At 36.5% G+C, this 24,379-nt stretch overlaps 1 protein-coding gene across 1 annotated transcript in view; it reads left to right on the top strand.

Annotated features, from left to right (window-relative positions):
- nAChRalpha7 (nicotinic Acetylcholine Receptor alpha7) overlaps nucleotides 1–24,379 on the top strand; it is a 1,067,155-nt gene that overhangs the window by 99,921 nt on the left and 942,855 nt on the right. The window contains exon 2 of the mRNA XM_070283181.1: nucleotides 17,294–17,436. Coding sequence (XP_070139282.1) covers nucleotides 17,294–17,436 — 143 coding nt within the window. The remainder of the gene's footprint in view (nucleotides 1–17,293; nucleotides 17,437–24,379) is intronic.

The following is a 24,379-nucleotide window of genomic DNA, read 5'->3' as shown; positions in this document are numbered from 1 at the left end:
CTACATATTGGCAGCATTTGTCCGCCATTCGATACGTCTCTAATCTTATGACGGATCGTGACCAACTCGTAGCGGTGGGCGACTTTAATATCCCAGAATTAAAGTGGTCCAACGTCGATAACTCACCATCTTTGTCACTTATCACTCGCCATGACTTCACCGCGGGCATGTTTGACATGTCTCTAGATCAGATTAACCATGTTAGAAATTCGCTAGGTCGGCTTTTAGACTTATGTTTTGTATCTGATCCTGATGGTACTGCTCTCTCCAGAGCTTTTCCCCATTCAACCCCAGAGGATCCATATCACCCCACGCTGGAGGTCTCAATCGAAACCACTCCTGGTACCGATCAGATGTCTCCGAGCGTGGTAAATAAGATTCGCTGTTTATAAAAACTAATTTATTGTGGTAGTATATTACAGAATCAAGGTCCTGATTTCGTTCTTTTCACTACATTAGCGGTTGCCTGGCGCGGATCTATTACGTTCAAATTTAGTCTCTGATTTTTTGCTATGTCCTCAGCAGTTGGTGTTGTAATTATACCAACAATACGTGCACTCGCACGTATACCTAATGCCCCCGGGACCTCGACTGGACAAGATGCCTTTCAGCAACATTGTCACAGTCTTGTCCAGTGCCAGACCGACACCCACACTGCTGCCCCACTGGCTAACAATGCGCAAGCACTCTGTTTAGAGTGCAAAGTTTACTTGATTTGAAATTTATGGGCTTATTAAATTTAATTACACCATTGGTCAAGGACCGTGATTTAATCCTAATCATGGGAGATTTCAACCTTCCCAAAATTTCCTGGATCCCGTCTGAGATAGACAATTCCCTGCTTTCCAGTTGTCATGACGACTTTATCGATGGCTTAACCGATCTTGCCCTGCTCCAAATCAATCCAATTCATAACACTCATTGCAGATTTCTGGACCTTATTTTTTCCAATGTGTCATCCTCTGTGACAGTCATTCGGTCCATGCCGCTATCGCTTCCTGAAGACTTTCACCATCCTACACTATTAGCATCGGTGTTAATTGATGTGCCTCTCAATGAAGCTTGCTTTAATGCTAAATCTCGTTTCAAATGCATCGCATCGCCCTTCGGAATCATTTAGCTGAAATCGATTGGAATGTTCTTTCATCTATAAACACAATTGAAGCAGCTACGGATTCGTTTTACGAAATAATTTATAAGGCCCTGCACAAATTTGTTCCGGAAGTCCCAGTATCACTGTCTACAAAACCACCTTGGTATAATAAACACCTTTCTCGTCTTAAGAACAGGAAATCCAGAGCTTACAAAAAGTTTCTTAAGTCAGGATCGATGTGCCATCAGTCAAACTTTCTTTATGTTCGCAACCAGTTTATTATTCTCAACGATCAACTTTATAAGCAGTATATTATGAATTGTAAGGTAAATTTTCGTAATGATCCTAGCTCCTTCTATTCTTTGGTCAATATGAAACGTAAATCAAATCTTTTTCCTCCGTCCCTATCATATAAAAATATTTCACATTCTTCTGAGAATGAGAACATTTTCAAACCACTTATTCGTCCGATTCATATAACCACAATTCTTCTTATCCTTATAAAATACCACATATAAACAACATTTACTTTTCTAAATTTCGAACTCAGGATCTGTTCGAAGCTCTTTCAACAATAGATATATCATTCTCTGCTGGTCCTGACAATGTTCCTAGCTGTGTTCTAAGGTACTGTTCTGATATCCTTTGCTATTCTCTCACTATCTTATTCAACTTATCCTTGGAGTTGGCATGTATCCCCCAGGAGATGGAATGAATCGTTTACTATTCCGCTTCATAAGAAAGGCTCTAAAACTTTTATTGAGAACTATGAGGGGATTGCTAAGCTATCTGCGATTCCCAAACTGCTTGAGAAACTGGTTACTTTCCAACTGCAACATTTTTGTAAAAGCATTATTTCCACTTCACAGCATGGTTTTGTCAAGCATCGCTCTACCACAACTAACCTTCTTGAATTCAATTCGTTTATCCACAGAGGTTTTCTGAGCCGCATGCAAACTGATGTTGTGTACACTGACTTTAGTAAAGCGTTTGACTTTGTGAACCACCATCTCCTCCTTCATAAGCTGTGTCTTTTGGGGTTTTCTCCACATACAATCTCCTTTTGCTTAACTGCTCTAAGTGTAAGGTTATGACGTTCAATAGCAGTTTGCCTCACATCGTTTCGTACTCTCTTGGGTATAACGTCTTAGATCGTGTTTCCCTAATTAACGATCTTGGAGTAATTTTTGACAATAAGTTGTCCTTCAACGAACATATCACTAACAGTTAATAAAGCCAGAGGTGTGCTAGCTTTTATCAAGCGTTGGTCCAAAGAATTTGATGATCCTTTCACAACTAAAACTCTATATGTATCGTTGGTTCGTCCTATCTTGGAATACTGTTCTAGCGTTTGGATACTTTGTTCACCAAAGGAGGATTGAATCTGTCCAAAAGCAGTTTCTGCTATTTGCGTTAATAAGCTTAAACTGGGATAAAAAACGTTAAACTTAAACGTTGGTCTAAAGAATTTGATGATCCTTTCACAACTAAAACTCTATACGTATCGTTGGTTCGTCCTATCTTGAAATACTGTTCTAGCGTTTGGAGTCTGTTGTTAAAGAAAATAGATTTTCAAAGTTAGGTAAATTAAAATTAAAATTAAAAATTATTTAAATTAAATTAAAAATCTGGTATGAATTTTCTATAATGCAGCCGCTTATATATCTGGCCACCCCAAGGGCTAAAACTAAGAAAAATTCGTCAGAATTTCTCAGGGATAATGAGCAATTGTCTGATATGTCCGCCATGGCATCCCTCCAAGTGATGCCACAGGTCCACAGCAAACTCCCCAAGCTATATTCTGATAGTTCTTTCTTTGCATCCCATATAATAGCATTTACAGAAACTTGGTTAAATCCGGAGATCTTTAGCTCCGAAGTTTTTCCAAGTAAGTACACCACTTTTAGACGGGATCGATCTCAGCGAAGAGGAGGTGAAGTCCTCATTTCGGTAGACTCTACTCTTGCTTCTGAAGAGGTGAAATCCCATGAGTTTGGTGACATAGAATTTATTTGCGTTAAAATCACTATGTCCGTTAAAGCTTTATACATTACATGTTCATATATACCTCCTATGTCTGAACCGCCTACATATTGGCAGCATTTGTCCGCCATTCGATACGTCTCTAATCTTATGACGGATCGTGACCAACTCGTAGCGGTGGGCGACTTTAATATCCCAGAATTAAAGTGGTCCAACGTCGATAACTCACCATCTTTGTCACTTATCACTCGCCATGACTTCACCGCGGGCATGTTTGACATGTCTCTAGATCAGATTAACCATGTTAGAAATTCGCTAGGTCGGCTTTTAGACTTATGTTTTGTATCTGATCCTGATGGTACTGCTCTCTCCAGAGCTTTTCCCCATTCAACCCCAGAGGATCCATATCACCCCACGCTGGAGGTCTCAATCGAAACCACTCCTGGTACCGATCAGATGTCTCCGAGCGTGGTAAATAAGATTCGCTGTTTCCGTAAAGCTGATTTTCAGAAACTTAATAGCCTTATCGATACATTTGACTGGTCTGATATTCTGGCGTGCACTGATCTTAATGTCACTTTAGAAAAATTGTATTTTACTTTAAATAAATTTTTTGACTCATGTGTGCCTAGGAAATGTCCGTCTGCTTCAACAAATCCTCCTTGGTTTACAAGGTGCCTCACTTACCTAAAAAATAAAAAAAAATAAGCTTTTACTTAAATATAAAAAAACCTGCAGTAGTGTTGATTTCGATACATACGATTGGTCCGATATTCTGGAATGCGCTGATCTTAACGTCACTTTAAAAAAATTTTATTTTACTTTAAATACATTTTTTTACTTATGTGTGCCTTGGAAATATCCGTCCGCTTCAACAAATCCTCCTTGGTTTACAAGGTGCCTCACTAACCTAAAAAATAAAAAAAATAAGCTTTTACTTAAATATAAAAAAACCCGCAGTAGTGTTGATTTCTCAAGATACCTACTAGCTCGGTCGAATTTTACCGTGCATAACGCTGAATGTTATAGGAATTATATTGACCGCTGCCGGATACAATTTGCTCAGGATCCAAAGCAGTTTTATAATTTTGTAAACACTAAGCGTAAACACGTATCTTTTTCACCCCTGCTTACGTTTGAAAATTCCTCTGCGACTTCGGATCAGGCCATTGCCGATCTATTCGCAGAATATTTTCAAACAACTTATTCTCCTCCTAAATTGACTGATCAGCATTACGCATATAACATTCAAGCAGCAAATCTTATTTTCTGTCCGTTTTTTTCTGAGAACAACTTCTTATCTGGTCTTTTAAGGGTCAAACCCATTTATTCGCCAGGCCCCGATGGAGTACCAGGCTGTGTGCTAAAATACTGTGCCAGGGCTCTGTGCAGACCTTTTCAAAGACTTTTCAACTTATCTTTGAAAACCTCGATTTTTCCCCTTAAGTGGAAGAAATCATTCATAATTCCCCTACATAAAAAAGGGAAAGAGTCTGAGGCTGCCAACTACAGAGGCATCTCTAAGTTGTCGGCAATTACAAAGTTGTTTGAAAAATTAATTACCCCTCACTTGCAACACCTATGCTCTTCGATCATCTCTCCCTGTCAGCATGGCTTTATTAAGCGTCGCTCCACCACCACAAATTTACTGGAGTTGACATCCTTTGTCATAGATGGCTTTTGTAAGGGATATCAAACCGATGTAATTTACACAGACTTCAGCAAAGCATTTGATTCAGCTAATCACTCACTCTTGTGGAGTAAACTGAATATGCTGGGTTTTCCTATAAACCTCTTAAAGTGGATCTCCAGCTATTTAGATGGAAGGACACAAAGAGTCTTATTTAAAAACATACAGTCCCGTCTGGTCCGTCCTACATCTGGCGTCCCTCAAGGAAGTCATCTTGGCCCGCTATTATTCACGCTTTTTATTAATGACTTGCCCCCTGCTTTAACGAACTCTCTAGTAAGTATGCAGATGATGTAAATCTTTGTCTTCAATACAAATCCACCTCTGCCCAATGCAGTCTTCAGTCTGACCTTGAAAACTTTCAAAAATGGTGTTTAGCTAATGATCTAATACTTAATGGCAATGCTCGGTGTAGTTTTTCTACATAACCTACTTAATGGGGATGTAGATAGCCAGCATTTACTAACACGCTTAAATTTTACCATTCCTAATAGAAGGAATAGAAGAAGGTCGAGAAACTTTAGTCCTCTGTTCCTTAGCCATTGTAATTCGATTTGTCCTTCAAATTTAAAGTATAGAATTTTAAATTTCCTTACTCTTTCCTCCTAACTTAATAAATTACAACTAGCTTAATATATACTAATTATTCGTTTCTCCAGCGCCCCTCGGTCGTCTGGGCCTCCAAGCTTTATGATGAATACAGAAATGCTAGCTGATGCTCTAATTGATGCACAAGCCATTTCAAAAATTCTGGAAGACCGCGAAAAAAAAAAAAAAAAAATTGTCCCGTGTGATAGGGTGAGATAGACATGTAACAATAATAATATAATTTTTTTTTCCTTTTGGTTCATTGGCGTTTAGTTTTTTACCAAACTAAATTATAATTTTTTTCTATATTTGGATGTTAATGAAGACAGTACTGAAAATAAAATATGAAAATTTAATGAAATGTATCATATTATTTTTTAATTGCCTTAAAAATAAAAAAAAACAAAAATACAAGCAATGGTAAAAGAATTATGGATTCCACGTTACATCCATTACATCACTGCTCTTGACAGTATACCTGCCGGATTATACTCTGATCACTCATGAATCTCAGTATTTCCATTTGATAAAAACGTTGTCAATAATGAAGGATAAGAACGAATTGAAGGAAGAGTAGTTTCTCAATCCGATCATAAAAGTCTATTTGGAGCATACTTTCAATTTAACGATTTTTAATGAAGAAGAAGGTTTTAAGGAAGATGTCACATGTGCGCCTGGGCGTTCATCGTATATGCGACATACGCTCCTTGCCCCTATCTCATTCTATCGCCCACTGTGTGCGACCCCTCTATTACAATGCATTTGACCGCTAAGGTCCGGGAAGCTGCACTTGTCTTAATCCACCACCGTCGACCCCCCGCTCCGCGAGTATAACATAATAAAGGCATTAATAATTACTATTAGGGATTATTAGTGATTATTTGATTGGGACTGAAAAACTTTCCGCCTACTGAAAAGCCAAACGTAACTAAGACGCTTCCTTGGCATGTGCGGATGGTCGATTTATATATCACTATTCAATAATTACAGTTCCACTTACCTACTTCGAGGGAACGAGGACGCATAAACGGCATTCGGCGAAATCAAGCATAAACTCTGTTCCGCTCGGCTTCTAGTTTATCCAGACTATGAAAAGCCGTTTCTAATACAATGCGATGCATCTAAATGCGGAGTCGGCGGAGTCTTAGCGCAGTGCGGCGAATTAGGCAACGAGCGTCCTATCTCATATATGTCCCAAAAATTGAATGGAGCTCAACGTAACGATACAGTTACAGCGTTTGAATGTCTTACCCCCGTGTTCACAATCCAGAAGTTTCGTATGTATGTAGAAGGTCACAATTTTACTGTCATAACCGACCACTCAGCCTTGCGATGGTTAATGAAACAAACAGACCTCAGCGGGAGATTAGCCCGTTAGGCTATTAAGTTACAAAGCTTTTTTTTTTAAATCGAGCATCGCAAGGGGGTTCAAAATGTTGTACCAGACGCCTTCTCACGGTCGTTCGTGGAATCGACAGAAATCGCAGAGATCGATTTGCAATTAGAAACATTCCAATCGGACGAATACCGTCAGTTAAGAGACCATGTACAAAATTCAAATGTACCGGGATTTCGGGTCGTAGATATCTATATATATTATAGAGCAGGCTTTGCCAGCGGAAATCCACAAGTTGACGAGGGCGACTACAAACTCTGGGTCCGAAGTCAATTGAGAGAAGGCGTTATTCAGTCTGCACATGACCAACCATCATCGGCACATGGTGGAGTAGCCAAATGTCTTGAGCGAATTCGAAGAAACTTTTATTGGCCGAATATGGTAAACGATGTTCGAAACTATGTAGCTCGAACTAACCGTTTCAACGGATCTATGTAGACTTTAACGGTCCATTTCCCAGAACCCGCAACGGGAATATAGGGATATTAATTCTCCTAGACCATTTTTCTAAATTCACTTGGCTTAAGCCTGTTAAGAAATTCACTTCAAAGGTTGTTATCGACTATTTAAAGGACGATATTTTGGTGTGTTTTGGAACTCCGGAAGTTTTGGTGAGCGATAATGGCACTCAGCTTAAAAGCCATGACTTCACAGCCTTTACTGCTAAGCACGGAATCCAACATATTTTCACAGGCGCGTACTCCCCGCAGACAAACTGCTGCTCTCAGAAGCTATATTCAATCAGATAAAAGATTGTGGGATAGTTACATAGGAAATATAAACTCTGCATTAAGGAATGGTATACATCAATCCATTGGAGAATCACCATACTATGTAGTCTTTGGCCAATACGCATGGCAAAGACTATAAGTTGCTACGAAATATCCATATGTTGTCCGAAGGATCAGCAAAGATCGCTAGATCAGACGAATTCCCGAGAATCCGAGCGGATATCGCCAAGCGAATGGCAAAAGCATACCAGAAAAACAGAGATGAATATGATTTACGTTCCCGACATCGAGCCTTTGAGGTAGGGCAGGAAGTTATAAAAAGAAATTTTGTCTTAAGTAAGCAGGCCTCGCATATTAATGCCAAATTAACACCTGTGGGAATAAAACCTAAAATAAAAGAGAAGCGAGGACAGTCGTTATATTTACTCGAAGACAACAACGAAAAGGAGCTAGGAACCTTCCATGCCAAGGATCTCTGGTGACCCTTTTTCAGCTTTCATTTTGGGTAATATCACGTCAATAAAACCTGTGATGTGAGGGTTCGACTTAAAATTGGGCAAAACAAAAATTATGAAAATAAATGTAAGTTATTCTAACCAATATTAGGTTGATAAAATAAGTCGATAACAGCTGCACTGTTATCCAAATAAGAGCCGTTAAGCGCGAACTTTCTGGCACCTTGATCGCCTCTCAAATGAGATTCGGCACCCTCTTTCACTACCATTTTTAGATGCGCCGGATACAAATGTTCTTTTGCATTTTAACTTCTGAAGAGAAAACACACAAATTAAAAGAGTACACCTCAAAGTAAAACCCGGGAAAATAATAAGCCCCAAAGTAAGGTGACAACGCAGTCGAATCAGTGGCGCAACAGCAGCACAGAATTGGCCGTGTTGTGCGCAGATTTCGGCAACTGCACGTAGGTGGGAAAACCTACAGGTGAGCAGGGAAAATATCCAAGCGCTAGGTGACTAACAAAAGCCTTTTAAGTAGAACTCGGACGGGTAGGGCCAGGGAAAGCCACCGGCAAGCGAAAAGTACCCTCGGCGATCCAGAAGTCACAAGCGAAGCACAACCACGCCAAGTGGTCAAGTGCGATTATACCTCGATCAACCCCTAAACGTGCACGGAACCGGACCAGGCTAGAGCCGCGTCGGCCTGAAGTTCCTGTAGCTTCCGAGAAGTGTGCGTGATTGGGGCAGCATTGGATCAGGAGAAGGGTCAAAACCTTGCGGAATGAGAACCTTAAAGGGAACTTCATGACTACATAACCTCACTACCTTGGGCGAACCTCATGTCTACCTATGCTCGCATTGGCCATGTGCAAGCAAGACTCTCCCTCTTGTGCATAGCGACAATATTTAAGAATCAATATCACCCACAACGATGAAAAGACCGTATCGAAGCAGCGTGAAGCATTATATTAAACAGAATACTAATATTTTTTTATTTTTTGCTTAAATACTTTTTTTTGTTGAATCAGACCTGTACTCATACTCTTTTTTCTAAAAAGCATAATTCATTTGTTGGCATCATGGTTAGCGAGACCCCATAATTTTACTTTGAATTTATCCCCATTTATCAAGCCATACAGCGCTTCAGTCTACAGGCCTGCAGACGTCAAGGGATTGGTTTGTGAGTACCCATATAATCTTGATTGCCTACTATGCTATTATAAAAGAAAGCGTATGAAAGATTAATCTATAAAAACTATCAATCTAACTTGATGTAAGATTCCAAGACATTCTTTCTTTATCCAACCCTTTTTACTTTTAGTCCTTGTTTTCAAACTTTATTAAAGATCTAGTGGTTAAGACAAATTAATTTCAATTGATTAGGATTAAAGAAAACCAGTAGGAGGAAAGATTTAGGCTAAGTAGATTGTAAGGAGAAAGAAAGATGAAAATCAGACTCATTAAATAATGGATTGTGAACTGAAGAACAGTTAAAATGAAGTAAATTAGATTTTTTTTTATGGGCACCTGAGCTAAACGATTTCTTTTTATATGGGTAAAGGCAGAAATAATTAGTAAGTCTTTACAGGAAGGGCGGGCCAAGCAGAAGAACTATCCCACCTCAGTTCTTCAATAACAAAGGTTGTTTGTCTCATATTCATGTCCACCCGAAGTGACTGTATGAATATGAAGTGAAGTGACCCCTCCTTATCCTTTCCAACTCTGTCTACAAAATTTTATTGTGTGGCGGTGATCCTGATTAGGAAGTAACCCAACCCCCTGGACTTTTTACTGAGCTAGGCTGGTCCCGTAGGCAGAGTATCGGTACCCACTTCACCGTGTTCGTCACAACCATCATTTTCAGACTTGACAGCATGGCTCCTTACCTTACACAACTCATTCCTCAGAGAGCAGACGTTCTGGGGGTTTCCAATTTTACCGAAGTTGAATCTGACGGAGGATCCACCCTCTGCGAAAGTGCACCCGCTTCCAAAGGTAGAGTCCTGAGAAAAGATGAAGTGGATTTTCCATTCACCGAATTTTTTTCTTTATTTCTAGGGCATCGTCATGAAAGGTGCCATTGAAGGTGTTGAGGTAAAGAGCTCACAATTTTGGCAAAGAAGATGTCTGGTGATGTAGTGTACGTCATGTAATGTGATTTTGTTTACCGCTTTGCTGTCACTTTAAGTGACTTTGACTGGCTTATCCGCTGTGACTTTATAGTGCAATAGATATTTCATCTTTTAGATAGGGTGAATTTTGTTTTTCTATACCAATCCGCTGTATGGCTAAATCTTTACCTTGAGAAGTTGGCGAAACCTTCTTTTTGAGAAGGCGAAAACTTCTTTTTTTTTGTTGAAAATGGTTTTTAAATAGTTGGATGTAAGTCCTTTCCTTTTTAAGCTTTTCTTTTTGGTGCGATTCCCTTTATTTCCTCAGCTACTTCAGCTGCAGGGTGCTACTTGTCGACACGGACATGGGCACGGAGACCTACGGCGTCACGGCAGGTGTGCCCCAAGGATCGGTCCTGGGACCGCTGCTGTGGAACGCCATGTATGACGGGATCCTGAGACTGCAGCTTCCAGCGGGATGCGACGTAGGGAGGAAGCGGTGAGAGCGGCTAACAAGGCGATTGAGGCAATGGAACAGTGGCTCCAAAATGCAGGACTAAGCCTAGCCCCACAAAAGACGGAAGCGGTGCTGGTCAGCAGCCGCAAGGTTCTAGAAATGGCGACGATTCAGGTTGGTGGAATGGCCATAACCTCCTAACGGGCCATAAAATACCTGGGTGTGATGATCGACGCCCGGCTCTCCTTCCGTGAGCACCTAGAATATATCCAGGGCAAGGCTGCAGCCACTACCAGGGGCGTCACCAGGATCCTCCTCAATACCAGAGGCCCAAAGCAGAACAGGAGAAGGCTCCTCGTGAGCGTTGCCTCGGCGCAAATTCTGTACGCGGCGCCCAGCTACAGAAGAGGAGTTGACGCAGCGTACAGGCTGGGAGCCATAAGGGTGGCGTCCGGCTTCAGGACAGTCTCCGACGACGCCATCCTGGTCATTGCGGGGATGGTCCCGCTGAAAGAGTGCGCTCGAGAGCTTAAGGAGCTAAAGGAAGCTCGCGCTCGTTATGAGGTTGCTGGTGGCACCCTCGATATAATTACAAGGGAGGAGGCCAAGGAGAGGTCGCTCACAGCCTGGCAGGACTGCTGGGACTCATCGCCGAAGGGAAGATGGACTCACACTTTCATCCCCAATCTTAGAAGGTGGGTGTTTCGAAGCCGATTTTTTTCGATTTTTACCTGACGCAGGTATTGAGTGGTCATGGCTGCTTCCGACAATACCTGAAGCGTTTTGGCCACGCGGAGGAGGACTGGTGCCCGGAGTGCGGGAGATCGATAGTTGAGGACGCCAAGCACGTTGTCTTCGAGTGCCGCCGGTTTGCACGAGAGCGCCACCGACTGGAGGCGACGGCGGGCCGCTCACTCCACCCAGGAAACCTTGTGGAGACAATGCTGGAAACCCAGATGCTCTGGGACGCAGAAGCATCCTTTGCTGCAGCGTTAATGCAGAGGCTCAGGAGCATTGAGCAGGAGAAGCGGTAGGGTGGAGATTTGGGGCCTGCTGCGGGCTAAGCAATGCCTAATGGTCGTCCCGCTCGTCCTCAAGCCCTTACTGTCCCATTAGCCCATTACCCACGACCAACCACAAACTACACAAACTACAAACTTCAACAGTTTATTAATTCCTCCCCACCTAGAAGTACCAAGATAGCTCCATTCAAGATTCTTACTAGGATCAATATGAAGACCAAGTACGATAAAGAGTTAGAAAAGCTGTTAGAGGAAGATTTCCTAAATGAGTTACAGGGAGAGAAGGAGATGATTCGAGAGGAAGCTAAGGAGAACATCGCAAAGATCCAGGACGAGAATCGCAAGTCATTCAACAAATCAAGGAAGCCAGAGTCTGAGTACAAACTCGGAGATTTAGTAGCTATTAAAATAACGCAGTTTGGTGCAGGGTTGAAGTTGAAGAAAAAGTACTTAGGGCCGTACCCCGTGACCCCGTTGAGACATGGTCGATACCTCGTCGAAAAAGTAGGAGATGAGGAAGGTCCAAATAAAACAAACACTGTCACCGAATGTATGAAGTTGTGGTCGTCCTCATTCGGGTCGAATGAATTGTCAGAATAGCCAAATGTAGGGTTGGCAGTCCTAATTTATAATCGATAAGTTTTTCTGTTCCATCACTTTCGTCTTTAGTGTTAAAAAATGTGGAAAATGAGAGGGAGTAGAGATTGAGCATCAGCAGAGGAAGGTCGCGTGTATCTCCAGTATATCGAAATGTTAAACTACGTAAACTGTAAAATAACTAAGTAAACTAAACTGTATCAAAAACTATATTAATCGAAGAATAAATCGTGTCTAATAATTTAATGAAGTCAACGGAAGCCTTTCTCTACGTCTATATTTTTGAGGAGCCAATATTAAATGAAAAGGACAAAGATACCTCCGTAAGGTTGCCGAAGATGAATCTGATTACGATAATGAAAGTGATTGTTTGGAAATATATTTAGAGGAAGAGGAATTTTATTAAACTGTACATTATTTATAATAAAAATATAACAAGAAAAGAAAGCTAACTTCGGGCGGAGCCGAAATTGATATACCCTTGCAGTTAAAACTGGATATATATCGCAAAGATCGGATATAGTTGACCGATCCTTATGATTACATCATAATAAAACCAATTAATTAAAATAAAAAAAAAAAATCTAAAAAAAAAGTCCCAAGCTTCTATCTTCAAAAATACGAAAGATGATATTTCTACCAAATACCATTTCCGATCGTTCAGTTATATTGCAGCTATAGGATATAGTCGGCCGTATGGGTATGTCGTATTATTTTGCTAAAAACAGCACTCATGCAAAATTCGAACACTCTAACTCTAAAAGCACCAAAGTTATACCATTTCCGATCAATCAGTTGTATGGCAGCTATAGGATATAGTCGGCCGATACCGGTCGTTCCGACTTATATACTGCGTGCAAAAGAAAGTAGGGTGTGTGCAAAGTTTCAAGTCGATAGCTTTAAAGCTGAGAGACTAGTTCGCGTAGAAACAGACAGACAGACGGACATGCTCATATCAACTCAGGAGGTGATCCTGATCAAGAATATATATACTTTAAGGAGAGATTTCTCCTTCACTGCGTTGCACACTTTTTGACAAAATTATAATACCCTCTGCAAGGGTATAAAAATGTATATACATCAAGCCAGGGACTGCAAATAAGACTTATGAGTTCAAAAAAATTGAACGACAAAAAAGCCTTTGTGGGGAGTGGGAAAAGGGCACATATACCATTTTTTAACGGTGAATCCAGAAAAACAATAAACTTTTATTTCAATTTCTATTGCTAAAATTGAAATATAACTCTTATTTTCAATTTTTATAATAATAATTAAGAATAAGAATTATTTTTCAATTTTTATAAAAAAAATAAAAATAAAAATTATGATTCAATTTTTATTAAAAAAATTGAAAATAAGTGTTACGATTCAATTTTTATTATAAAAATTGAAAATAAAAATTGAATGCGAATAACTTCTGAACCGAGTGGACTATTAAGAAACCGCTTACATTTTTATGATCTGTGGCGCAGTACCTTTCAAATGATGTATCGAATGTCCTTAAAGGACATAATCAAGGATTCCTTAATAATTCCATAAATAACAGTGTTCATTACAAAAGGAAGACTCGATTATGTGAATTATGTGAAGAAAAATTTTTTAATAATGGCATTTGCAATGACAATATTACTCTTTATTAAAAAAATAGGTCCTAAAAATGTTTTAATCATGGAATCCTCAATTATTTAATTTATTTAGTTATATTTCTACTAGAAATTTTCAAGTGTGGGCCAACCATGTAAAAGTACACACCGAGTTTCTTAAAATTATTTCGATTATTTTGAAATATTTGTTGTATTAAATTCGTTTCAAGCCAAAGCTTATAAAAATCGCCGAAATATAATTGTTCGCTTTGCAATTTTTGAGTGGCTATAAAAATAGGTTCTAGTGCCGCCAACAGCAAGTTAATTTCCTCCCAATTTGATTCCGTTAACTGCAATGTTTCACTTAAATTTTCTTTTGAAAACTCCTTATATACGCATACGTTTTTCAACATAGTGTACGTTGAGATTCACCTTGTTGGCACATCCAGTAGAGGTTGGGGGATGTATCCATAATTATACCCTTGCAGAGGGTATTATAATTTTGTCCAAAAGTGTGCAACGCAGTGAAGGAGACATCTCCGACCCTATAAAGTATATATATTCTTGATCAGGATCACCTCCTGAGTTGATATGAGCATGTCCGTCTGTTCGTCGGTCCGTCTGTCCGTCTGTCTGTCCGTCCGTCTGTCCGTCTGTCTGTCCGTCTGTCTGTCCGTCTGTCTGTCCGTTTTTACGCGAACTAGTCTCTCAGTTTTGAAGCTATCGTCTTGAAACTTTGCACACACCCTTCTTTTCTTTGCACGCAGTATATAAGTCGGATCGGCCGACTATATTCTATAGCTGCCATATAACTGATTGATCGGAAATGGTATAACTTTGGTGTTTTTAGAGTTAGAGAGTTTAAATTTGACATGAGAGCTATTTGGCAAATCATTACTACATGCCAAATTTCATAAGGATCGGCCGACTATATCCTATAGCTGCCATATAACTGAACGATCGGAAATTACCCAACTTTCGTGTTTTTGAAGATAGAAAGCTGAAACTTAATACAGATTATATCTTTGGCCAATTGATCCAACCTACCAAATTTCATTAGGATAGGCCGATTATATCCTATAGCTGCCATATAACTGAACGATCGGAAATGGTACTTGGTTGAAATATCAACTTTCTTATTTTTGAAGTTAGAAGTTTGGGACCTTTTTTGGATTTAGTTAATTGGTTTTATTATGATGTATTCATAAGGATCGGTCAACTATATCCGATGTTTGCGATATATATCCGGTTTTAACTGCAAGGGTATATAAACTTCGGCTCCGCCCGAGCTTTCCTTTCTTGTTTTAAAATAGTATTGTAATTTTTAAGTGTAATGTTATGCATTTAATTTGTTTACCTATAAGTCGGAGTTCGCAAAGTTTTTATTATGGATCGTGCGCTATCGACAAGGAATCTCCGACTCCTCTCTTTTAGCAGGTCATGAACAGCTAATTGCATGGAATAGGCGGCACATCTAATCGAATATATAGAGTGAACGCGAATATCTTTCATAAGGTCGTCATCGTCAAACTCGTCACAAAATTCAGAATTCAATTCCTTGTTCATGAAGTCGATCGCTTTAATGACATTCTTGCCATTGTCTGAAGTGACAGTGTAGACTTGCTCCTTTTTTATTAAAAACTCGTTCAGCACATTTTCAATTTTCATGCTTCATGGAGCGCAATCACGCCAAGCGTCTTTACTTCAATGCGGTGGTCTCGATAGTATTGGACATTGATTCCCAATACACCCCTGTTGACCCACACTAGAAATATAACTAAATAAATTGAATAATTGAGGAATCCTTGATTATGTCCTTTAAGGACATTCGATACATCATTTGAAAGGTACTGCGCCACAGATCATAAAAATGTAAGCGGTATGTAATGTATTAAAAATTTTTTAATAGTCCACTCGGTTCAGAAGTTATTCGCATTTAATTTTTATTTTCCATTTTTATAATAAAAATTGAATCGTAACACTTATTTTCAATTTTTTTACTAAAAATTGAATCATAATTTTTATTTTTATTTTTTTTATAAAAATTGAAAAATAATTCTTATTCTTAATTATTATTATAAAAATTGAAAATAAGAGTTATATTTCAATTTTTGTCATAAAAATCAACAAATAATTTTTATTTTATAATTTTTATTTTAAAAATTATAACAATTACGGTCCCTGCATCAAGCTTTTAATTTCAAAATTAGAGTTTATTCCAAAAAAATGAATGTTTTTCTCTAGTGCCCTGGTAGACCTCCCCAAGCTCTCCGCAGACTTTATAGCTCCATTAAAGCTCTCAGGACCCCTCTTCGTCACACGCCACAACCTTGACACTGCCTTGGAACCACGTCTTTGGATATAGGAAAAAAACCTAATTCCGTGGGCAGGATTCAAGAACTCTGAAAAGCTCATTTTTGGCTCAGTGCGTAACTACTTTGCAGCTTGTTTTTGCGGTCACTCTTTTTTGGCTCCTATTTGGTGCTGCGGTATTGGGCCCATTCGCAGTCACTATTTGACCTTTACCAAACTAAGTCGATAATGTAAGCCCTTGGTTAGGTATTTTTTATTTCCCAACCCCTTGTTTACTAAGTTTTACGTTAAGGCTTTCATAAAAGATGCCAAAAGCTGCGGAGAAGAGCTAGTCTAGATCCGCGATCCGCGTAGATATTCTTAAAAATTATTAATAAAACCTTTCAGCCCCATAAAATTAAGACGCAATGTCTTCTTAAAGGGCTTTTTACTCGTGGTATAAGGGTGCATTGTAGTCTTGTATGTAATATATATGTAATATATGTCATATGTTATGTTAATATATGTAATATGAAACATAGAAAAGGAATCAGCTCCAATCCAATAAAGTACATATATTCTTGATCAGCATCAACAGCCAAGTATATATCGCCATGTCCGTCTGTCCATATGTACCCTCTGCGTGGATCTCAGAGACTATAAAAAATAGAAAAATAGGATTCAGCATGGAGACTCCTATAAAAGCCACGCAGTTTAAGTTCGTTTCAAATTTTTGTCACGCCCCCTTTCTTCCCCGTAAATCGAAAAATTCGCCAGCGCGAAAGAGCTAGTACACGAAAGTTTTTGGAAAAATTTTGATTGCCAAACCATTTCTGTAGTCAATTTACATCTGAAAAACAAATTTGCCGACTTGTCCATTTAAACGGGCTAAAATTTAGAAGTTTTCGTGGATCTCGAAAACTTTAAGAGATGTAACTATCCGATTCGGAACTGGGACTCGTATGGTATCCGCGGAGATTAAGTTTGTGTCAAAATTTTGCCACGTCCACTCCCGCCCTCGAAACGGATATCTCGTTGTAAAGAAGTTTTTGGAAAATGTTTTGATACGAAACTATTTCAATGCCTTATCCTTACAAAAAAATTTAATTTCATCGAAATTTTTTATGAATATGTAGACTTTTTATCCTGCTTCCCTACTGAATCGATAGAACAACAGCTTGGGGGTATTAGAGGGAATGCAGTTGTTTTTTGCATAAAGGTGGATTCGGTTTTATAGCCGTACACATTATTTCCATCGAATAATCAAACATTGATGTAAATTTCTTTAATTTTAGCTTCAAGTATAGCTGGGCCGCATGAAAAGCGGTTGTTACACAGCCTTCTTGATAACTACAACAGCTTAGAAAGACCTGTCGTTAATGAATCCGATCCACTTCAGCTCAGTTTCGGACTTACGCTTATGCAAATAATAGATGTGGTAAGTATGATGACTTAGCCCAACAAAAAAAATGTTTATTATATTCCATTTTTTCCATAACCATTGGGATTGACAGAATAGAATGTCCTCTATTTCGAAATCGACATAAGCGAGTTCATCTCTATCTTTTCACTTCATAGCGATTAGATTTTTTTTCTTGTGCGCTTGCGTATTTAGTTTTTTTTTTGTTTTTGTTTGCATTGAACTGGGGTTTGCGACTGAACTAAATATACAGCCGAATGTATTTATGCAGTGCAATATTGAGAAAAATGGAAATTATGGTAAGAAATAAAAATGGTGAAAACACGAAAATTATCATTGCAAATTAAAATTTAAGTATATTTTTATACACGGTACTCGAAGAGGGTAAATGTGTGTAATCTCCGATCTTACAAAGTACATATATACATCCAAGTCGATTTAGTCATATTCGTATACTTAATACTAAGACTTAGACTTAGACTTAGACTAAGACTTAATATTTAGACTTTAATAATACCCGCAAAGTTCAAGTTTGTTTCAAATTTAAGCAAGGAGAAATATTTATCTCCGGCCGATTTTTAGAAGAAATATAGACATGTATAATTTTAAACGCGGGGATTTTGAAAGCTATAAGAAATGGAACTATCCGATTTGGAATCTTATTGAGTTGCCAGCTTCTTAATGTTTTTGGGAAAATTTTTAAAGCAAACTTATCCAATGCTTCATCTTATCCACATGCTTTATATTTGAGTGTATGTGTAAGCAGCAAAAAACAATAAGAGTTGAGAATTCACTGAGCGAAAAAAGCATTTTTTTTATTTAATTTTTTGTTAATTCAAAAGTAAAAGAAACAGGGACCGTAAATAATGATTATTGTCGCAATTTTTAAATGAATAAATCAATAACTTCCAATCAACATAGAAAAAGCTTGACTAGCACTATGAATATCCTTGATGATTTTTAATTTTTAATTGTTATATTTATTCTTCTATGGTTACACATTATTTTTGATCGAAAAAAAATAAAAATCGCAAATAATCATTAAGTTCGAACAAAAAAAATAAAACTCAAAAATAATGATTATTCGTGATTTTTATTTTTTTTATTTTTCTTTTAAAGAAAGCTTTTCTAGCAAAAATTTTTCTCTATCAATATAATCTAGCAATATATTTTCTATGAAAAGAACTTGTTTAAGCCAAATTTCTGAGAAAATTTTTCCAGTGAAACATTTTTATTTTTAAGTTTGGGCTGTCAAGTGAGGCAAAATAAGAGCAAATGAGAGTTTAAAAAAAATTTGGGCGTGCTCACGAAGAATTTTCGACACTATGCTCGCGTGCTATGGAAATGAGAGTTTGTGCACCACTGTGCTTAATCAATGAAAAAGTTTTCGCCCTGACACACTTTTTTGAGTGGCCTAGACAAAAATCAAAGTTGCAAGGTTGTTTAATTCTAATTTTATTTTGTACTTATTATTTGTTTTTATTAATTAATGGTGAACAAAAATTGATTAAAATGCAATCCAATGAAAAATAAAATTCTTACGAAGCTTTTTTTTTGTAAAGCTACCTTTTCTTTGTAAACAGTAGGGAGTAAATAGGCAATCGGCTGATTTCTTGCGTCATATCCGTGTATGCATGTATATGTTGGTGGTAACGTAAATCCACAATCCAATATACACTCACATATATATATAATCCTAAATAAAAAATACATATTGACCTTTCATCCGACCCTGACATAAATATGTCTCCTGCAAGAAAGTGTCATCCGCCCCTGACATAAATAGAAAGTGATAAAAAGGGATCGCAGCAGGTCAATTGGTTCCTTTTTTTCTTGACCCTTCAGGGTGGATTTTCACTTTTCTACGAAAAGGTTTTCTTGTGATATACTTACTCCTTGTAAAATTCTGTATTATAATTTATATTATAAAATTAAATTTTTTTATATAAGGCCGAGTTAATTTAAAATTAATTAAAAAAGAATTGGAGAAAAAAATCCTTTTAAATGATATGCAACACCATAATAAAATTTTGAATATTTTTTTAAAATAATTATTTGGTCTTCATCATTAATTTTAAATTAATTACAAAAGAATTGTCGTAAAATATACTTTTAAATGAACTGCAGCAACATGAATATAATTTTTGTAAATAAGCATTTTTTTTTGTTCATCAATTTTATTTATTTTTTCACAATCCTGAATCTTATTTATTTTTTCACGATCCTTTTTTCACGATCCTTTTTTCATGTGGGCAGTTGAATTGGTAGGGAATTAGGCAAACGGCGTATAAGCGGCAGAAAAATTCTAGTAGTATGTAATTAGGCAAACGGCGTACGACGTAAATTTAGTGGCGCCATCTATGAGTCAAGTTTGTGTAAAATTGGGCAGCGCCATCTACCGTAATATTTTATACGCCCTCTATTGGCATAAAAGCAAACGATCATGCCAAAAATTATACTTGCCAGGATCATCGCCGTCTATGTTTTCTATATTTTCTGATATCTTGTCTATGTTTTCTATATTTTCTGATATCTTGCATTGGGTCCCATTAAGGGAAATATGCATGTAAAGAAAAGATCATGTAAAAATGAAACTTGCTAGGATCATCGTTTGCCTAATTACATACTACTAGAATTTTTCTGCCGCTTATACGCCGTTTGCCTAATTCCCTACCAATTCAACTGCCCACATGAAAAAAGGATCGTGAAAAAAGGATCGTGAAAAAATAAATAAGATTCAGGATTGTGAAAAAATAAATAAAATTGATGAACAAAAAAAAATGCTTATTTACAAAAATTATATTCATGTTGCTGCAGTTCATTTAAAAGTATATTTTACGACAATTCTTTTGTAATTAATTTAAAATTAATGATGAAGACCAAATAATTATTTTAAAAAAATATTCAAAATTTTATTATGGTGTTGCATATCATTTAAAAGGATTTTTTTCTCCAATTCTTTTTTAATTAATTTTAAATTAACTCGGCCTTATATAAAAAAATTTAATTTTATAATATAAATTATAATACAGAATTTTACAAGGAGTAAGTATATCACAAGAAAACCTTTTCGTAGAAAAGTGAAAATCCACCCTGAAGGGTCAAGAAAAAAAGGAACCAATTGACCTGCTGCGATCCCTTTTTATCACTTTCTATTTATGTCAGGGGCGGATGACACTTTCTTGCAGGAGACATATTTATGTCAGGGTCGGATGAAAGGTCAATATGTATTTTTTATTTAGGATTATATATATATGTGAGTGTATATTGGATTGTGGATTTACGTTACCACCAACATATACATGCATACACGGATATGACGCAAGAAATCAGCCGATTGCCTATTTACTCCCTACTGTAGGCTCTAGGCTCTAAGCGTTATCTTTTCTTTCGAGTCTTCTGATTGGTTTTCCCGATTCATTAACCGGAAAAATGTGGGGAAAATGGGGGTGGTTTTCATGCGTTAACTCATGTACATGTATTGATGATACCAATACATTCAAACACAAGTACCTGTTTTCCGTTTTCGAGGATCAATAGGTTTTGAGGTTTATGCTAAGAATCAAATTTTTAGTATAAATCCAAATCCTAAAGAAAGAGTTTGAAGTTAAAATATAAAGAAAAAAAAAATGAGCGAGCTGGAAATTATATTCGAGGATACCCAACCAGCACTTAGTGATATTTGTGTATCAAACGGTGCACTTTTATCATTAATTGGTATTGGGAAAAATACACAAGAAGAGCTATTTAATAATCTACAGGATGATTCTCTGACATCCATGTACGATTTGCTAACTCCAACATGGGATTACGAATTAACTATCATCGAGGATAAAATGTATGTCCCGGACACTCAAGAAAATATATTTGAGGATTTCGACGACGACATACCTGCTTCTCCGTGCTTTATTCCGGAGACCCCAGAACTAGTGGAAATATCATCAAAACCAGAGTTTACTTTCCCGGATGATGACCACATATTTTTGGAAGTTAATGAGGGAAAAGATAATTATGAAAGTTTAATGGATGAGGAATTCGACAAAATTTTAATCGATTGGCTTATAAATAATGAATAAATTAAAAACTATGTTATTTTATTATTGTGTAATTATTTTTAATTCATGAAAAATAAATAATTATTCAAACAAAATTATTTTTGAAATCTTTCTTTTTATCAAAGTTTAGTTAAAATGAACTTAAAAATTAAAATACATTAATATTTAAAATAGTTGATTGAAATTAAATTAACACCAAGATTTAAAATTTAAAAGAAATATTTTGAAGTTTGTGTTAAGTTAATTATTTCAATTAATATCGTTGGATGATCCATCAAGAAATGGGTGTATAATTCACTTCGGAGCCAGTACTTTTTCACTTCAGGACAGAAGTAGCAGTTATAGTATGAGGATCTGGCTTTTGTATTGCTGAAGTTGTGTTTTTTTAGAATGTGACGTTTTAATCCATAGCGATATTTAAAGGAAGGACTTTCTATACAGAGATCACAAACGAACGTTTTCATTTCGAAGATTTGAAAATAAACTGATAAAAAGCAACACTAGAACTTGTTTTTATATTATATTTTTAAGATTGAATCTGTGCTATGGTATATAATTGACCTATATATTTTAAAATTAAATGACCATGCAGTCATCTCTTTCATTCCTAATAATAATTACCATATCCCTAGCTATAAATTCTTTATATACACAAATACATTTATAAAAGTGGTATGATGTCATCCCTTTCATTTAAATAAAAGTATATTATTCGTATTAATATACTTATATATATATATAAATAAATATGTATGTATATGTATATATGTAACCACAAAGAAGAGTGAATTTATTATTGAAAGGTATAAAAGAGCGGGATCATTAAATAAATTGATTAGTACCTAACAGTAACCTTTTTGAAGCGAATCCAGGAGTACGTGAGTTATAAATGATGGTATGTTTACAAATTCTCACAGCCAATCAAAAAATATCCTTATGTTTATGTATATCATAGTCTTTCTTAGATACTTTGAATGATCAAAAGCCTGTTATTGGCTACACAAAGACTGAAGACCTATGTATTAATTTCGAATACAAGATCATTGGATGTAAGATAAAGAAAACCACATATGGGACGAAAATAGCCCTTTATTTGACTGATAAGGACGACGAACCACTCTGGATATTTTTACCAAAGAGCTACGTGAATAAATTTTCAACTAAAACACCATTTAAGAAATTGAAGGAAAATGGAATAACGCATCTTGTATATAAAGGAAAAGAGATGACTAGATATAGCTCAGCCTGTTTACAATTTATCTCAAAGGAGTAACTGTATAAAAGAGTCGATTCCTTATAATGTTTTATCAGTTTCATTTTTTCCCTTAAATCAAAAACAACTCCTCTCTCAAGCCTCTCGATGTACGCGCATCAAATAAAATTATTTTTACTTCAATTTGAAGATATGCTTTTCGAGGAGCACCTTAAAAAACTTCAATTTTTAAAAACAACTTTAGAGGATTTGGAAGAAAAGGAAATGCTGTACTCGAAATATGGATTCCACTACAAAATATGTCCCTGGAGTGATGATGAAGCAACCGAAGGTCCAGACACTTGTAACTGCAACAAACTTCCTCTATATATAAAGGAAGCTACGGATATTATGATAAGATACTATAAAATAACTAAAAGAATGTATCCAAATCCATGAAAATAAAAAAGTTTTTTTATAGATATTATAAATAATATTGTTTATTTTTCATATTGGGTTAAAAAAAAAAAAAAAATAATTTTTTAAATCATTTAAAACATTTACTAAACATTTTTGAAATTAACTTATCATTATAGGTGAAATCTTTTATCTTAAAATTCTGTGTAAAACTCTTTAAAGTTTTTCGATTGCTTTTGTAAAGACCAAAAAGCATGCAGTAATGTCCACAGGTATTTGAAAAGTATCCTTGCAATTGTTGCTTGTTATAAGTATATTTTGATGCATTTCTTTTTAAAAATGCAATAAATTCTTTTTTCTGAGGATATTGTCCATAGGAATCGAAAAATTCTGCTGACTTTTTGTTATAGAAGTAAAATGCAACCCAATGCATTCCTGGTTGGTATGAATAATCAGTGTTAGCTACAATCAATGCTGGATATTCACGAATTTCTTTTGGTAGTTTATCGGCCGAAAAAACCCCTTTAAATATTTTTTTAGTTTGAGGATGCTTGGAGAGCAAGTCCATGATTTGTATTGTATTCATTTTTACAAAAGTACTCGAATATTTCGATGCTTATCAATATCAATCATAGAGTCGTATTCACAATAAACAATGCAAGTAACAGCCTCAGCCAGAGGCTCAGAGAATCTTCCTTCTATTCTGATCGTTCCTTGAGAAATCAGGTTAGCGCAAACACTAGAATTGGAGTGATCAGCAGTTAAATCAAACGCTAATATAAAATTATTTTTGTCAAACATATCCTTGGAAATTTGGAGACCACGATCATAATGCTTAATTCCGCAAGCTTTAAATAGTAAATTATATGCTCTTGAACTTTGGGTATTGGTAGGATTTGAGAAATCAAATTCAAGTGCCTGAGAAGGTACCTGTACTCCATTAACTAGCAGATTGAATCGTTGTATTTTAAAGTTTTCAAAATTAAAAGGATCTAATCCTCGATTTCCTGAGTATGCTCTGTTTTTTACCATACAAAAGGCCAAAAAATTTGGAATTTGACCAATAACTGCGTTATCGATGGATAATGTATTATTTCCTGGGTATATTGTGAATGATTTTACTTCAACTTTATTGTATGGGTATATTGCATTTTTTGATTGTAAAACGTGATGATGAGCTAATAAAATGCTGGGGTTGACTACTACATGATTCATGAACAGCTGGGCTTCCAAGATCTTTAGATTCGATTCAGTTTCGGTTTCCAATAAATAAAATGCTGTTTTTTCAATATTAAAA

This window comes from Drosophila bipectinata, chromosome XR, assembly GCF_030179905.1.
Source record: "Drosophila bipectinata strain 14024-0381.07 chromosome XR, DbipHiC1v2, whole genome shotgun sequence".
Taxonomy (NCBI): Eukaryota; Metazoa; Arthropoda; class Insecta; order Diptera; family Drosophilidae; genus Drosophila; species Drosophila bipectinata.
This window is presented reverse-complemented; position numbering and strand designations above follow the sequence as displayed.